The sequence below is a fragment of the Phyllostomus hastatus genome, unplaced genomic scaffold, assembly GCF_019186645.2.
Source record: "Phyllostomus hastatus isolate PE091 unplaced genomic scaffold, TTU_PhHast_1.1 phas_scaffold_585, whole genome shotgun sequence".
Lineage (NCBI taxonomy): Eukaryota > Metazoa > Chordata > Mammalia > Chiroptera > Phyllostomidae > Phyllostomus > Phyllostomus hastatus.
This window is the reverse complement of record NW_025334037.1, coordinates 15,137,707-15,157,175: the sequence shown is the minus strand read 5'-3', so window position 1 is coordinate 15,157,175 and position 19,469 is coordinate 15,137,707. Positions and strand designations below refer to the sequence as shown.

The 19,469-nt window shown below is 34.5% G+C and overlaps 1 protein-coding gene across 2 annotated transcripts in view; it reads right to left on the bottom strand.

Annotated features, from left to right (window-relative positions):
• Positions 1 to 285: 285 nt before the first annotated feature.
• The window catches only part of METTL15 (methyltransferase like 15), a 169,482-nt gene continuing 150,298 nt past the window's right edge, over positions 286 to 19,469 (bottom strand). For both annotated transcript variants that reach the window (XM_045825452.1, XM_045825453.1), the window contains exon 6: positions 286 to 1,408. In XM_045825452.1, the coding sequence (XP_045681408.1) occupies positions 963 to 1,408 (446 nt within the window). In that variant the 3' untranslated portion in view covers positions 286 to 962. The remainder of the gene's footprint in view (positions 1,409 to 19,469) is intronic.

Here is a 19,469-nt window from a genome sequence, read left to right as displayed (position 1 = left end):
AGGTGGTGTTCTTCTTTGTGCCTGTGTCTCTGCTCTCTTCTTCTTACAAGGACACCAGACACATTGGACTAAGGCCTGCTCTGCTCCAGTATCACATCACCTTAACTACTTACATTTGCAATGGCCATACTTCCAAACAAGGATACATTCTGAAGTTCTGTGAAGGAAATAGATTTTGGGAGGGCACTATCCAACCCAGTACAGTCAGTTTCATTAACATTAAAGAAAAAAAAATTCCCATATTATACAGATCTAAAAATAATGAATGAAACAGATGAAACAATGTAGAATATATGAGTGCAATCTTTTATTTTTTTAATCTGATACTTGAATGGGAATTTACCTTTGGGAATCTTTCTCATTCATAAATATGACTTTATGCAAAGAGAAACTTACAAAATTCTTCAAGAAGGATTCAGGGGATTAATCTAGGAGCATTCATTTATTTCTAATTTGTCACATTGTTCCTTAGAATATTTTCTAATTTTGATTTCACTGAAGAATTGTTAGATTTGAATAAAGCCTATAAAGTAAAAGTGGCAAACTAGCTTTGAAACTAAAGTTCAGTATTACAGAGGCAGATAAAGTAAGTCTAAGGAAAACTCAAGTATTTATGTTCCATCTTTTGTCCATAGTGATTCTAATATTTTATTCACTTGGATTCACCAATTTAGACTTTCTAATCATAATTGATAAGATAAATTTTTCCTGTAAAATGCTAAGGTAAACCCATTAATCTAGTTTTGAGATGCTGCTTCTCCTTAAGATGAACTTTCTGTGTCATATTTACTACATTTTCCTTTTGAGAAAAAAAAATGCTAAATATTCTCCATCTCCACAGATATGTAGTACGTATCTATATACTATCCTATATTTTCTTGTGTTAAGCTGTTCAGGAATTTTACATAACATTATGAGAAACTGTGAGGGAAAACATGAAGGATCAGACGATTATGACTTTGTCATAATTTGATAGCTGCTCTAAGTTTGGCTGAGCGCCCTCTGGGGTTATCCTGTATATCCTGGTCTTCTGGGGTAAGTACCTTCTTGTGTATCAACTCCCACATTAAAGGAGCCCTTCTTGGAGAGACTCCTTCCCTGTTATCGTGACCTGAACCCAGTTGTGATGTTTGTGTCACCTTCTGCCTTACACTTAGGTTAAATCTTTCCGCCATGCTTATCCCAAGCAAGAACCGTTTGACAATGCGATCCTCTAGTGAATGGAAGGAGAGGGCAACAAGACGACCACCAGGTCTCAGGAACTTCTGGGCTGTCTGCAGTCCTGCATAAAGTTCATTAAGTTCGTTGTTCACAAATATGCGAAACGCTTGGAAAGTCTTGGTAGCAATATGGGTAGATCGCTGCAGCAAGTCTTTTCGTGCATAAATAGCAGAGGGAGGAAATGCACCTGCGAACAGATTTTGTGAAAATAGGAAAAGAGAATAGGTGACATTAATATTTTCATTGTAAATATACTGGTTCGTGCGTATATTTAAATAACTAAATTTCTCTCGAAAATGTGGCATTTCATTAGTACTCCCCCATTTAATTTCCAAGCATTTTAACAAGGCTTAAAATCACTGTGTCAGATACATCTTTCATAACTCATAGAAGAAACTGGAGTCAAATAGGAACAGGAAAAAAAGAGCTCTCACCTATGAGCAGTTCAATGACCACCCCCCAGTGGAATAAACAAAGAAAGGTGCATGTAGGCACATTGTAATCAAACTACTACAAGTGAAAGATAATGAGAAAAATCTTGACTACAACAAAGAAAAACAATACATTACATAAAGGAGAACAAAAAATATTAACAGTTAATTTCTCATAGGACAATAGAGGCTATAAGATACTGGAATGATATTTAAATTGTTGAGGAAAAATCTGCCTTCCAATAAAAGGCTATTCTGAAATTATTCTTCAAAGTTACAGGTTCAGACATTTTCAAATAAATTAAAAATGAGAGAATTCATTGCTAACAGGTCTGCATTCAAGAAATGCAAAAGAAATTCTTTAGGCTGAAATATAATAAAATCAAGTGATAACCTTGATATACAGGAAGAATATGTGTGTGTGTGTATGTATATATATATATATATATATGTATGTATGTATGTATGTGTGTGCATATACATATATACACACATACATATATATGCACACATATATACATGCTTCCCTTATATATTATGTATATATACACATTCTTATATATACACACACACACATATATTCTCTTAATTTCTTTAAAAGACAGAACTCTTTATTAACATTTTTATTGTTGTTCAAGTACAGTTTTCTGCCTTTTCCCAACACCCCATTCCTCCCCATCTCCGTCCTCGGTTTCCACCCCCCCCCTTGTTATTGTCCATGTGTCCTTTATAATTGTTCCCGTAAACTCTTTAACGTTTTTCCCCATTATCCCCTCTCCTCTCTCCTCTGGTCACTGTCAGCCTATTCTCAATTTCAATGAAAAGCCAGAACCCTTTAAATAAAATTATAACACCATATTTTGGGTTTATGATACAGATATATTAAGATGTAGATATAAATAAGTAATCTATATGACAGTACAAAGAATGAGAGTGGGTAAGTGAAACTATACTATTGCAAGGTTTCTATATTTTACTTAGAATTAAAGTTGCATTGTGGTTGCTATAGCAGTCAAAATAATGCAAAGAAAGATAATAAGCTAACAGGGAATAAAAATAATCCACAAAAAATATAGTTTAACACAACAGAGGCAGAAGAGAACAGAAAAACAAAAATGAGACAAAGGAAAGACAAAAAGTAAAATGACAGACAATAATTCCAAATATAAGTATTTACATAAAATATAAATGTACTAAATAATCCAATAAAAATGCATTGATTATCTGCTGAAAGAGAGCAAGACCTAATTATATATTGTCTATGGAAATGCACTTTAAATATAAAGACAAAATAAAAGTAAAAATAAGTAAATGCTATGAAAAGATATACCATGTAGACAGTAAACATGAAAAACCTGGGGAGATTACATTAATACTACACAAAATTTTAAGAGAATTACTAGACCCAGAGAGGAAGATTTCTTATTGAGAAGATGGTCAAGAGAGTAGGAAGATACATTGCAAGTGTATATGTACCAAATGACGTAGTTCCAAAAATTTAGTCACCTCAGAAAAAGACCTACATTTATATAGGAAATTGGGCTGTTACCAAGCTGTCAAGTTAATTCAATGGAGATTGAACAGATTCTTAATAAAAGTGAATATCTGTAAGAATATGACCTTCAACCCATACTGTACACTATAAACAAAAATTAATTCTAAATAGATCATGAACCTAAGAGTAAACACTGAAACCATATGACAAACATATGGGACAAAACTCTCATTTAGAATACATAGGAAATATTTAGAATATATAGGAAATCTTACAACTTGCTTGCTTATAAGTCAAATGGCTTGTTTGAAAAAAGGGCAAAAATTTGAACAGACATATTTCAAAAGATATTAAATAGCCAATAAACATATATAAAAATGTTCAAAATAATTATTAGTCATAGAAATGTAAATTTAAACCACAATGAAATTCTACACATCTACTAGGACTGCTAAATCTTACAAAGATACTAACTACTGAAACAGACTCAAGAAGAAATAGATAATATGAGCAGAAATATTATAAGTGAAAGAATTGAACCAGTAATCAAAGCAACTCACAAAGAGAAGTCCAGGCCCAGATGGCTTCACTGCTACATTCTGTCTAACACTCAAAAAATTAATAACAATACTTCACAAACTCTTCCAAAAAATTGAAGATGAAAAAAACACTCCCCAAATTATTCCATGAAGCCAATATTACCCTGAAACTAAAATCAAAGACATCATAAAAAAACTACAGACCAATATTACTTATGAATATAGACATAACAACCTTCAACAATATACTAACCAACTAATTCAGCAGCGTATTAAAAGAGATTTATTTCTGGAATGCAAGGATGGTTCAATTCATGAAAATTGATCTATGTAATTCCTGACCTTAACAGAATAAAGGAAAAATCCACACAAAACCATACAACTGATTCAGAAAACACACTTGAAAAAACTCAACATCCTTTCATGATAAAAACACTCAAGAAGCTAGGAATAGAAGAAAAAGATCCTCATCATGAAAAAGGGACATATATTTATGACTACCCACAGCTAAGATCATAATGATGAAAGAAACTGAAAACTTTTTCTCAAAGATCATGAATAGCATAAGGATGTCTGCTTTTACCATTTCTATTCAGCATAGTACTAGAAGTTTTAGTTAGAGTAAATAGACAAGAAAAAGAAATAAAAGGCATTCAGATTTGAAAGGAAGAAATAAAATTCTGTTTATAGAGGACATATCTTATATGTTTAAAAAAAGACACTAAAAAATCACACACACACTCCATTAGAACTAATGAATCAATTCTGCAAAGAATTAACAGGCAAAATTAACATGCAAAAATCACTTGTGTTTCTATACACTAACCATAAACAATCCAAATATAATATTAAGAAAACAATTTCATTCACAATAACTTCAAAAAGGATGAAATATTTAGAAATAAAGTTAACAAAAGAAGTACAAAACTTAGGCTATGGAAGGTACAAATTTTTTTGAAAGAATTTTTTTAAGATAGAAATATTTATTACCCAAACTTATCTAAGATTCAATGCAATCTCTATAAGATCCCAGCTGACTTTTTGGTACAAATTGGCAAACTGATTCTAAAATTCACATGGAATTGTAAGACACCCAGAACAGTCAAAATGATCCTGAAAAAAAATATATATGTAGCAGGAACACTCACACTTATAGATTTCATAACTTAGTGCAAAGCAAAGTTAATTGATATAGGCTGTTACTGGCTCAGCAAAAGACATAGAGATCAATGGACTTTAATTGATAGCTTAGAAATAAAATTGTATAGTTGTGATCAACTGATTTTTGACAAGAGTGTTGAGACCATCCATGCAGTGGGGAAAGCACAGTCTTTTGAACAAATGGTACAGGGACAATGAGATAGCTACTTAAAAAAGATTAAAGTTGGACCCTTAAATAATACCCAAAATTAAATCAAAATGGATCCAGGGCCTAAATGTGAGAACAACAACTTTAACACTTTTTTTTTTAAGATTTCATTTATTTATTTTTAGACAGGGCAGGGAGGGAGATAGAGAGAAAGAGAGAGAGAAACATCAATGTGCGGTTGCTGGGGGTCATGGCCTGCAACCCAGGCATGTACCCTGGCTGGGAATCAAACCTGCGACACTTTGGTTCGCAGCCCGCGCTCAATCCACTGAGCTATGCCAGCCAGGGCACTTTAACACTCTTAAGTAAAAGCACAGAGATAAATCTTCATGAATTAGAAGTTGGTGAAAATTTTTAGGAAAAAAAACACCAAAATCACAAGCAACAAAGAAAAATAAATTAGACTTCATCAAAATTAAAAACTATTGTCCTTCAAAGGACACTATCCAGAAAGTGAAAGGACAACCCAAAGAAATGGGGAAAAACTTGCAAGACACATATCTGATAATGGATTTGTATCTACAACATGTGAAAGAAGCAAATTACAAAGTAAACACTCCTGATACTGTTTCTATGATATCTTGAGACATACAGATCAAAAACAGTCATGACCCACCTAGTTTTCAAGATAAACAAAAAATGTGGATTTTTAAATAACTCAAATATATTTTTCTTAGGCTTATCCCACTGGCATAAAAATATGTTGTCAGAGTGTAATGTCCAATGAATTTATAGAGGAATTTTTATTTGATTTAGGAACCTGTTCTTGGAGAATGCTATCCCACAAAGAAATCCTTTCAGCCCAGATATCCTGTGAATGAAGATCTGAAAGAATGGCTGCAACCCTGGCACTTGATTCTCTGTAGTATGTTTCTTACAGCAAAGAAAATTATGCAAGGCTGGAACCCTAGTTCCCATTTTAGTAGTCTGCACAAAATCTAACAGTAAAGTACATTAACACACACGATGAATCTTCTCAGGGAACTGGACCAGAGAAGGGAAGAAATGACGTGCTGGGAGCTGAGAAACAGGCTGTCTCAAGTTAGGCGAATCGGTTTTGTGGGTTCACTCCTTTACAAAAGTACTTTGCTGAAAGGCTAGAAAATGAGAGACATTAGGAAATTTATCTTCCAACAACTGGGTCTTTCAGAAACAAAATGTCAAAGTCAAAGCTAAAGAGGGAAGTCAACTTCTTGCCATTTGTTATCCAATTTCTCCATTCTCCAGAAAAATAGTTTTGGTCACTGAGGCATGTATTTGAAAACATACTAAGGATGTGAACAAACATACAATGCTCTCATATTCTAGAGCCTGAATTTAGAGGACACTGGAGGAAGGCTGCATCCCTGAAGACTTTGTATGATTCAAACCCTGCATAATTCAATACGAATTTTCTCAAAGGAAAAATGTAACATAGAATATATTTTAATGTACCTGGTTAAACTGAAATAGGAGGTAAACATTCATGAAGCACAACGATCAACAAACACTGTAAGATATTTTTGCTTTAATTCTTTTAAAAAACTTTTCTTAACATTACCTCTAGTATTAAAAAATAATTAAAAGCACAGTTCAACATGGTAATTGCTTAGCTTCCCTGGCATTTCATCACATTTCAAAGATATATATTTGAGTATGCATTTTTGAACATAGCACTGAATTAGCTATGCCTGGGTATGTGTTAACTAAATTGACAAAATAAAAGAAAGAGAGAGAGTTTAATAAATGCTTGTTTGATATTGTGATTGAATATATTTTTGAAAACCAGTAAAACAGGAAATGTTTAAATAACAAAATCTCTGAAATAACTGTAGAAGTTCTAATATAAACAACAATATCGGATCACTTGACATGACAAAATATGGTAAGCATTTCTGTTTACCAGCTAAGATGGTACCTTCCTGTAGCAGAATTACCCTTTATAATTCACTCAGTCAGCTAGCTGTGAGACTATAAGATTCCTACCTTTTAACTGAGGGAATCTGTTTTTATTTCAAAGTATTCACATAAAGTGAGACTTTACTAATATTTTATATTGTGTTACTTTGTTTATATAATTCATATTCACATTTAACTACATTCACACCATATGTATCAGTACATTTGGAGCTGATGGGTTAACACCACTGTGGTCAAGCAAACTTTTCTTCATAAAGTCTAACTAGGCCTTGCCAATAAATACCACATCGTAGAGAAAGAAAATGAAAGCTTTCATTTATATTTAGGACTGGATGGTCCTGAAGATATCAGAATAACTACAATCCATGAATCTTTTCTTCTAGGTCTTTCTTAATTTGGTTTAGGGAATTTTAATCTGGACTATGTCCACTAGGTTTCCTGAAAAGAATTTCTAGGGCCGGATCCTGTCAACTTCCTCAAGTCCCATCTTTAGGGACCAGGAGATGACAAATGACTGCAGAGGGCCATGTTTTTGTGGATCTTTCTGTGTTGCTCTGAGGATCAAAGGGAACATATCTTTCCTTATTTTAGATAGCTTCAATTTCCAGGGCTACCCTTCTTCTATACTGACACTTTTATGTCTGTAACTATAATAAGAAAGGTTGACAATGCACATTGTGTAAAATAAGGTAAAAAAAAGAAAAAAGAAACCCAAGAATATAAAACAGCATATGGTAATGGAAATTAAAGTAATAAAAGCAAAACATCAACTGGCATTGGTACACTCAAGACCAAAACAAAACAAAAAAAGAAACAAAGAAAGAAAGAAAAGAAAAAGACAACCCTACTGTTAAGGATTAATTAAGATTCTTTGTTTAAAATAGAAAGTTTAAAGAGAATCAGCAAAAGTCCTGTTGTTCTCAGGCAGAAAGTGGATTTCCATGTGAAAGTCACTGGTCAGAGAGCAAGGGGCAGAGTTCTGCAGTAGACACAGAGGAGCAGGGGTCTTTGCCTACAAGTAATCAGGAAAAAAACAAAGATGAAAAATCTATGCCAGGTCCAATGCATACCCATGTGCTGGACTCTGAATCAGGCTCTTGGAAGAAAAAGATCAACGGGGCGGGTCCTGGCCCTAGAGGAGCTTTTGTGATCCTTCCTCACCTCCTCCTCATCTCCCATATCCTGTTATCAAAAATAGAATCTGGTCTCTGCTTTTCAATTTCCTGAGTTTAATCACAGAACCCTGTATGGTAATTCACATGATTAAGGCATAGAGCTAGACAGAAAATATGGACTCAATCACAATTGAGGCCATTTGGCTTGGTACAGAGAGAAAATCTTTTTGTTTTATAGCCCGTCAGTGGACTTAGTTAACACTGGACCAATGTACATTGCTTCTAAGTGGGCAGAAGTGTGCTTACCCTGGTCTAGCAGTTATCACGCTTTACTGTAATTACTAGTTTACTTGTCTGTCTTACTTGACTGCGATCTCCTCGTGAACAGGAACTACTTTGTGTTCAATCTTATATTCTTCGCACTTAACAGGGAAGCTTATGATTCTTAACCCTGACATCACGACAGGGTCATCTGTGGAGCTTTACCAAAGACAGAGACGCCAGGCCCCAGTCCAGATCCCCTGAATTAGTTTCAGGGGTTTATTACACAGGAATCACTACTTCTAAAAAGCTTCACCAAGGATTTTGACTTACAGCCAAGATTAAAAACTACTAGAGTAAACACTCAGTAAATGATTGTTGAAAAGATAATAGATCATGAATGAAAAAAACTAAGTGCATAAATGAATAACAATCCAGAGCCATCACTATAGTTTCATTCATATCATTGGATGGATATATGAAAAATATAATATTTAGTCACATCAATGAGTGATTAAATGAAGAACATAGCCTTTTTAATCACAGAAAACATTATGAAGAGAATGTACAATTAATGTCATAAAATAGGCCCCATCCTATGTCCTACTTTTTGGCCAAATGTGATTATGGGTACAAAATGATAATTTTAATGGGGCAATTGAACTCTCAAAGTTGCTAGTAATTTCACTGTCTCAATGTAGCTGTTTTGCATGTATTTAATGATACTGATTGGAATTTCTTAAGGAATAAATCTTCTGACATGAAAATAATTTTAACCACAGGAAATACAAGCTTGCAAGTCCTTATTTTCTGAAATGAGCAAATGTACTAGGTGAGGTTTATTTTTGCATATTTCTTTTAAAGAATAAAATAAGAATGTAATGATAAAGTTTGGAAAGTCATATTTAAAAAACTTCATCAAGATCTTCAGTGAAGATACCAAATAATTACCTGAATAAAACATTATTTCCCTATGAAAAAAAAATACCTTCAATGATTTCAGTGCATTTCCCCCCAAGACTAGTGTACAATACTGTTGAGATTTATGTAAACTTTATTTCACTGAATGCCTGTAAAACCCTAAACTATAATTTTTCTTAGTTCTTCAAAATAACAGAACTGTTTTGCTCCTACTACTTTTAAAATAGCAAAATTATGCCAGTAAAATTTATGACAAAAGGAAATTTAAAAGCTAATATGTATTTAATTGCAAGATGTTTTCAAGTTAAGTACACTTTTTTAAAAAGTACATTTAAAAGTAAATGTATATTAAATCCAAGTTAAGTACACTTTATAAAAAAGTACCTTTAATGGTAAATGCATATTAAATCTACTATGGGATAAGTTCTAACTTCACTACAATTGTGGGACTTTATGTGGCACTTCTCTTGCAGCAGTAGTAGGATTATTAATGACACAAGAGATTGACTCTCGCTGTTCACAAATACTGTACAACACTTCTGCCTCATTAGAGACACTCCACTCTCTCATTCCAGATCAGGTTTGCTGTTGTTGACATTTTTTAGGTTCCTGACAGGTTCACATAGTTACTCTTTTCTTTCTCTCATATCCACAAAGTCTGACAGCTCTGTGGCTGGCTTGTGTCCACAGCCTCACTGTCTCTTACCACCTCCACAGCAATCCCTGCAGTTCAAGTTATCGTCATCTTTTCTACACTGTCACCAGACTGATATGCATCACAAAAAAGTCAGGTCATGCCATTCCACTGGTTAACACCTGTAGTGCCTTCTAACACGTGGAATAGAACCTGAAGTCCTTACCTTGGCCAAATGTCCCTATGTCATATGCCACCTCTGGTTACTATCACCCCACTTTTCTGACCGTATCTCCTAGCCTTGAGCTCTGTATTCCTGACTGAAACAGGGCATGGTGCTGTTTAGGACCTTTGATCTGTACCTGAGGGACCTGCCTTCACACACTGGGATGGCTTACTCTCTGCTACATTCAGGTGTCTCTTCAACCTCATGGAATTAGAAATGAAGTCTCTGAGTATGCTTATATGAAAATAGCACCCTAAAATAGGAGTCCCCTTAACACTGTTGTCTTTTTCCATCAGACCTTATCAGGGACAAACATTTATTTGTTTACCATCTGTCTTTCTCCACTAGAATATATACTCAGGGAAAACAGATAGACTTCTTGATAGACTTATATGACATTTTATATATAACTGTACATATGTGTGTGTGTATATATGTTATATATAAAATAAGAGGGGCATGATTTGTATGACAGTAATCTGAAACTTGCTTTGTTTACTTAGCTTACTTTAAAAAATAATTTCAGGACACATGGATAAAGCCACAGGGGGTAGGATCGAGGGTGGGAAGTGGGAATGGATGGAGTGGGGGGGAGTCATGGGGGGAAAATGGAGACAACTGAACTTGAAAAACAATAAAAAATGGAAAAATAAAATAAAATAAAAAATTAGTTGACTTATTTTAAAAAATAAAAAATAATTTCAGTTATATAGATGCATTATGATTCACTGTTTGTTCATTTAACAAGTGCTTGTAGTGTCAAGCACAGTACCTGGGACTACAACAGTAATTAAAACAGAGGCAGTCTCTACTCTGGTGGAGCTCATACTGCCAACACAGTGGGGATATTTAGGAGAAATATATATTTGCTATCACAAAAAACACTGCAGTAAACACATGAACTGCACATTTTAAATTTCTGCATGGCCGAAAAACTTGACCAAGTAAAAAGACAGTCACAATCTGTGAAAAATATTAGTAACTGTATGTGAATCTGTGGTAGTAGGATAAGAGTTGTTAGGTCAAAGGCTATTTATGCCCATTTAAATTTGGATCAATATTTCTAAATTTACTTCCTGAGTAGATTATATCAGCTTATTGCCATCAACAGTATACGAGTCCATCTCCCCACATCCTCACTAGTACTAGAAACTATCATTCTTTTTTACCTTCCATAGTCTGTCTACTAGGAAGCAAATGATAGCTTAGAGTTATTTTAATTTGTGTTTCTTTGGCAATTAGCAGGATTAGGCATTTTTTTAAAACTAATGGCCACCTGATTTCAACTATAAATTGCTTGAACAAACCCTTTGTCCATATTCTTAATGTGATGTCACCTTTTCTTTACTGATTTGGAGACATACATACAAAATAAAGAGAATAACCTGGTGTCTCTCATATGTTGATGCAAATATTTTTCCTGGATTGTGACTGTTTTCACCTTGTAGAGTTTTTCTTCCATACAGAATTTAAAATTTTCTATATAGACTTTTTTCAAGTTTTTTAGATTTTATCAAGTTTAGAAAGGCTTTCCCCACTGAAGACTACAGATAATCAATTCTATGTTTTTCTAGTATACTTCTGGTTTTATTTCTTACATTTAAATCCATGGCAGATTTATTTTTAGTGAGGTAGGAGGTAGAGATCTAACTTCATTTTTAAAAAAACTATATAGCCAACCATCCTATTTATTAAATATTATGTGCTTTTCCTACTCACTTGAAGTACCACTTTGATCATATGTTGCATTTTTAAGTGCAAACAGATCTGCTTCTAGATTCTCAGTTGTGTTTCACTGATTATTTCTCTATTTTTTTGGCCAATATCAGATAATTTTTTCCTTCTTTTTAAAATAAAGATTTATTTATTTATTTTTAGAGAGAGGGAAAGGGAGGGAGAAAGAGAGAGAGTGAAACATCAGTGTGTGGTTGCCTCTTGTGTGCCCCTCATTGGGGACCTGGCCCACAATCCAGGCATGTGCCCTGACTAAGAATAAATAGAACAAGTGATCCTTTAGTTTGCAGACTGGTGCTCAATCCACTGAGCCACACCAGCCAGGGTCAGATGATTCTTTTTCTTTTAATTTTTTTTTAGTACATTTGGTGGGGTAAGTCTCTCTCCCACCATTATCTTTCTTTTCAACTTTTCTTGGGTATCTCATACATTTATTATTCCAAATTAAAATTAGAAACAATAACATATATAATTATAAATATTTTGATTGGAATTGCAGTAACTCTCTAAACTCATTTGGATAAAACTTAAACTATCATAATATAAAAAACATCCAGGGTACATAGTATTTTCATTAGTATTTCACATGTTCTTTATTAAAGTTTCATAGTTATCTTCATCTGAGTCATGGTCAGGCTATTTGTAAGTACTATTCACACAAAGACATTAATTATCCCTACGGAAAAGCGTAAGAAATGACAATTATATATTAAGACAATATGGTGTAAAAGAAATGGCACAGAACTTGTGAAAGAAGAAACTAGGTTTATTGATCAAATCTTTTACTTTTTTAATGGTTGTTTAATGTGGGGCAAAAACACATCTGAGTTTGTTTCCCCACTGGAAGATGAGTCAAGTCTTCTTACAGAATTACTCTGAAGATCAAATAAAGAAAATGATCAAATAAAATAGCACCTAGCATATACTTGGCACAAAGTAGTCACTTTAAGAATGTCATTCACACATTTATTTACTTCCTATTCTCAACTGTAAAATGATAGGTGATGAAGGGATTTGATATGTTAATTTGAAGGTTAAGGCCAAACCAGTTCTAATTTCACGCTGGACTAATAGAGTAGGTGGGACAGTGGGCCCTTGAAAACCCCTAAAGCACCTAAGTAATTAATGCTTATTGAATGCAGGTATCAAACTAAAATACCTCAGCATTAAAAATGAAGCATAAAATTTTCCTTATGTATAAATTAATGGTGCAATTTAAGTTTATAAAGTAGTATTTAGGCCTTAAAAGTATAAAGATTTAGCATGGCACTGGAATGAGGTTTTTTAGATGGACCATGACTATGTAATAACTGATGGTAAGAACTGTAAGAACTGCCCTCCCTGGCTTGCATGGCTCAGTTGGTTGGAGCACCATCCCATAACCAAAAGGTTGCAGGTTCCATTCCCAGTCAGGGTACATCTCTCAGTTGTGAGTTCAATCCCCAATCCCAGCACGAATGAGAGGCAACCAATTCATGCTTCTCTCTCACATTGATGCTTCTCTCTCTCTCTCTCCCTTCCTTTCTCTCGGAAAAGTAATGAAAAATGTCCTCAGGTGAGGATAAAAAAAAAGAATTGTAAAATCCATAACTTCATTAACATAAACCTTCCAGATTTAATTAACCTGGCCAGGAGATTATTTTCCATAATTAAACTTCTAGATTTCTGTTGCTACCTAAGTATACAACTTGTATTCTGGCATTTTAAGGACAATTTTTTTCTCAATTCTTTTCTTATTCCTTTGTTCTAGTTCTCAGGGAGCACCTTCCTGCACAGTTTTTCTTTCATAAGCATAACTCCACAAGGATAAAATGTATTTGTGAGTCATTTTAAACCATGCTCTTTGTTTTCAGAGTTCCAAACACCCAGTATTTTTAGTCCACTTACCAAATAAACAGAATCTGAGACTACTAGAAATTGTTTAAATCAAAACTGACACCAACAATGTTGGGTAAAATTTAGTAATTACATCCTGTATAATAATACATAATTCATTCATGTAGCCAGTGTTTATTACACAGCATGTACTAAAACTGGGGGTTAAAATGTTTATGAAGATATTGTTCTTGCCCTCAAGAAACTCAAACCCAATGAGGAGAATGATATGTAAAAACTGAGGAAAGGGGTATATAAAGGATTTTACACACTGTTAAGAAAGCTAAAAAACAGAGAGAGAGAGAGAGAGAGAGAGAAAACTTGGGCCCCCAGATAGACAACATTTTCCAAACTACTGTTCTGGGAAACAGTGACCCTGTGAACTATATATATAGCCCCTTCCATCCCCAACCAAACCCTGATGTGTCTGTCGTCAGATGAGTTTAAGGAATGCAGCACGCTATATCGATCTTTGGAGATGCACAATGCCCATTAGCATGGTTAAACTCTGAAGACAACTGTTTATCTTTGTCTACCTAGCATTTCTAAACTCTCTGAAAAATAAACTTTTAATAATTTTTAATAACAACTATCTAATCCATAGATTTTGTTTTCTGGTGTACACACTTGGGAAAATACTGAAAGCAGGTTTTGTGTAAATCACTTTCCACGTATCTTACTTATGTCATTAAATCACTGTAGTAATTCTGAGAGGTAAGAAGTAACTACCCTTATTTCCATTTAGAGGTGAAAAACTGAGGGGTTAAGTGTCTTTTCCCAAATTCACACAAAAAGACTCAAATGGAAACTCAGCTCTTTTTAACGTGAAGTCTACCCCCCTCCCTTTTTTTTTTTTTTTTGGTAATACAGAGTGAATCTAACTTTCCGAGAAGAAAGGCATAAGATTTCTAGCTAGTTCATGCAAGAAACCCACATTGGGAGTCCAGATCAGCATTGGTTCATTTAGAAACAAACAAACAAACAAACAAATTTATTTTATCAAATAGTTTATAATTTATCAGTTCCCTAAGGATGTTCTTGAGTTTTCTCATCTTTAAGTGTGCCCAAACAAGGCGACGATTTTAAAATGGTATGTTCACCACACCATATCATCTCCTTTTTCCTGATTAGAACTTAAGGAAGTTAAGATGAAATCACATGGTTTAGAGTGATTTCCAGAAGCTCTGATTCCATGTCTGGTGTTTTATATAACAATCTCATTTTCTGGGAGAAAATGAGTGTGGAATCTTTACTCTAAGCCTGAATAGCCTTTTACTGAGAGATGTTGTAATGGAACCCAAATCACTTTGCATCAAGTTGCAAGAGTTTGGCTTTCTCTCCACATTTCCCTTGGGGAGATGTGTATTGTCAGGCCTAGAGACTGCACATCTGGTGAAGGCGGCAACTGCCCTGGTCTCTTACCCTGGGAACGGTAATGAATACCTTTGGCTTTTGTTCTTTTCACTCTATTGAAAATAACGTATTGTTAGCTCAGGTTATTAGACTGTGCATTTGTCTCTCTTTTTCATCAGTTTTCTTGATAGTGGATTTAAAAAAGAAACAGTTGCTACTGGTGCCATTATCAAAAGACTTTTGGGCAAGTACCAATTAGCATGTTTTTGATTAAGAATCAAGACTCATCCATTGCAGTATATACGGGGCTTTTTCTGAATCACTTGCTAGGAAGGGGGCCCTTTATAGTTGTTTTTATGTTCTAAAAATGAGTGTTTAATATTCTCCAACTAAGCAAAATGAGGGACAAGCTTGTGCGCAATTAGAAATAAGGGGCTCAGATGGCTAAAGTCTTAGGAAATTAAACCCAGCCATTTTATTTTTTTCCTTAAAGCTTCTTGAGAAATCTCGAGAAGACTGAAAGACTCTCCATACATTTGTGATTATGCATTTCTTGTAAACACAGTTTTAGCAATGACAGAGAGGTGCTTCTTGCTCTCATTCCCAGTCTAGAATGCTCCTCTCTACTTATAGTTTATATATACTCATCCTTAATACTGACCAAGGTGCCATCTTCTCCAGGAAGCTTTTGCAAAGACCTTTTTGTACCTATTCCATCCAACTATTTACCACTATACACTATTTGTCTATGAACCTTTACCAGGCTGGAAAAGGTCCAACAACCTTTTATTTTCCTTTATACCCACTCCCAAGTCTAGGACTTGGTGCACCATAGGTGGCAAAGGGGAAAATCCACTAGATAAGAGATACTCTTCTAGTTTCAGACAAAGATCAAGATACACAATAAACAGTGTTCTGAATGTAAAAATTCAAGAACTCCCTGAAATCTTTGTAAGATTCTGTGTGTATGTGCAGTCTTATGTAGAGATACTCTAGGGCTCCTATCAAATTCTATCTGATACACCAGGGAGTCCAAAGAGGGTGAGCTCCCAGTGAACGCATCAAGTTAAGTGAGTTGTCAGCATATAACATATGACCTTTAGTGATATTACCCCCAAAGCCTCTGCATTTATTAAGTTATGTTTTGCTGGTTTTTTCTTTGACTCCAAGACTATCTTCACCAGTTAGCACCATCAGGAGCATGGACTGAGAACCTGCTTTGTGCAGGACAGCAGAAGTAGAAACCATATTGGCGAGTACTCACTATTCTTCTGACTCACGAGGGATTTCATATTAAAAGTAAGAGAAAACCTTGCTTAGTAACAGTCTGCACTATATATAATAATAGAACATAATTTGTATGTGGAAGTGGTAAGATAAATTTCATTCATAAAAACCACCATGCTTCTGGCTAGACAAATGACTTGAAGTCCCAGAGAGAAATTATCATTTTTAGTTCTGGGACACCCTTATGTTACTTACACTTTTTAAAATTTAATACATTCACATGTTCAAATGTATTGAGATTTTTAAGCTTGTGAATGAAATTAGCAACGTGCTGTGGCTGTCAACGTGATGCATTGCAATTCCCCCTGAGTGGTAGGGTTTAAAAATTAATTCAGCTCTTGCACCTGTTTGCCGGCATTCATCTGTTGAATTTCCATCACATTTAATAAGTCTCTATGACGCAACTCGTGTCCTTTTGCCTGGGCTCCTTTAATATAGTGTTAAATTCTCACCCATCTGAAATTCAAGTAACATTACAAATTTCAAACTGTTAATTAAAATCTGTGAACTTGAATCGTTCTGGATAAAATTGGCTTTACTCAGTGAGGTTCTTTTTAAACTTCTCAGAGTCTCATCTAATCCCTAACTCCTACCAGGTTAAGTCTGATGACAACATGATCTCACTATGGGTGGCTGAGGCTTACAAATCCTCCTACATGAGGGAAAAAATCAAGTATAGGCTTCAGCAGAAAAGGTAACAAGGAACATTACCTGCTGAGATGAACAAGACACATGGCTCAGAATTAAAGGAAAGAATTGATATTTTCATACATCATTTTCAAAGAATTAATTCTACATTATCTGTGCTAAAATGCTCAGCATAGATAGATGAGATATCCTAAACTGAGTCATGATTCCTATTACCTATTTAGTGGTCAATATTAAATTTAATTATGGAATCTTTAAGAAGGGATTGAGGCCTAGCTGCTAGATACTATGAACACAAAGCAGAATCGTAAGTAAGAAGGTTCTAGTACATTTATGACCCAAAATAAGGTACTTTATTTTACCCTTTAGAATTGTGTACAGGACATGCAGTACTACCGTCAGAGCTGGGCATTTACACTTCCCAGAGCTGGACAATGGTAACAAAAAAAAAGGTATTTTTCAATGGTTCTCCTTTTTTGTGAGGTCAGCATACACTCATAATTAATCCTCATGTTCCAAGGTAAAGTTTACCTGCCTTCCTGTAGCAAAGTTAACCTGCAATGGAACACTTCTCAATGAAGTACAATGATTTTTTAAAAAATTATCTCTTGCACTGAAATAAAAGCTTCCAGAAGACAAGGATTGTGTGTTACCATTTTTCTCATAACAGGCATGTTGAAAGACTAATAGATTATCTAACTGAACTAAAGAGTAAATGACCAATTTCTCTAAGGGTCAACGGCATGTAGATTTTAACTAAATCATAGGCCATAAATATCTCCCTTTTTTCTAGCCCATCAAATTCTAATACTGAACTGGCCTCCCATCGTTTATTTTTCTGCATGTTCTATCCTCCTCCGTTGCTTTTTAAGCAGTGCTTTGGATAATGTCTAATGAAGGTTTTTGGTTTCTAAAAGGATGTGCATCCATTTTTTTTAAAGATTTTATTTATTTATTTTTAGAGAGGGAAGGGAGGGACATAGAGAGAGAGAAACATCAATGTGCGGTTGCTGGGGATCATGGCCTGCAACCCAGGCATGTACCCTGGCTGGGAATCGAACCTGCAACACTTTGGTTCGCAGCCCGCGCTCAAGTACTTCCATTTTTTAAAAAACAACAGTTCAGAATCTTAAAGGAATACATATATGCCCCATTAATCTCGCTTAGGAAATTTAGCCTAGAAAAATAGTACCCCTCCCCCTCCCAATCCCTTAAATATGCACAAAAATATGTATTATATGGCTTTAATAATAGCTCCCACTAGAGGTAATCCAAAAATCTAATAATGAGAAAAATTATTAGATTATATGCAAAGTTGTAATATTTGTGTTGTGGCGGTAAAGCAGTATTACAGGTTTTTCAAGTTTTCATTTGAATTCTTTTTTTTTATTGTTCTTCTATTACAGTTGTCCCTGTTTTTCACACTTTGCCCTCCTTTGCCCCATTTGAATTCTTAACAATGTTGTGTGACATAAATGAAATACTTTTATAACAGAGAAAATCTTACATTTTCTCTAATAGAGGAAATCTTACATTTTCTCTATCATCATGAATTTTAATTGTTTTTAGCGTGTATTATGTAGCAGATTCTATTGTATGTAAGGTAAATTTTTCATTTGATTAGTTTCTGTCAAGAGCCTAGCACATGCATAGCACTAGGATAGGTGGTTTAAAAATGTAATTTCTAGTCATCACAGAAATTTTATGTTAGGAACCATTATGCCTCTCTTAGAGAGAATTATAATGGCTATATAACCTGTCCAAGTTCAAACAGCTGGTAAAGAGCAGGGCTGAAATTTGGATCTGAGTTTTTGTATAATTCCAAAACTAATTTCTTTTTTCATTACTCAGTGACAATAAAATGCAAAGACATGAACCCTGACTACTAATGCAAAGTAATGAACAAGTAAAAAAAAAAGACTAATAAAGAAAAATGGGTAAGCCATGTAGCAATATAGCATACTGGCTTAATGATTTCTGTCTGTCAGCAAAGTCCATTTGGCATCTGAAGAGTACAGAGATGGAGTCAACAACTTATAAATCCCATCTGCTACATTATCATTGTCAGATTCAAATTCTGAGATAGGTACAGGAAGCACGTAAGGAGTCTAAACCAATCCTTTCAAGTGGACTCTGCATAAACGTTCACGTTTTTTCAAGGAAAAAGCACTGTGATATATGCTGTCTCTAAAACAGTTCATTGAATAACAGACAACATAAATTTCCCTTGAACAATAATAATTTATATTATTATTAATAATTACCCTCATTTTACTTTCAAAATCCAAGCCTACAGTTTATTGTGTGAGGGCTAACTTGTCACCTGGCTAATGAGATGCTGATGCACCTCAAATGAGTTGGCAGCCAGCCCATCCTGAGAATTCCTTAGTGTGATGAAGAAAAAGGGGAAGAAGGACAAAGGAACAGCAGGGAATAATGTTTTCAACAAAAAGAAGGATGC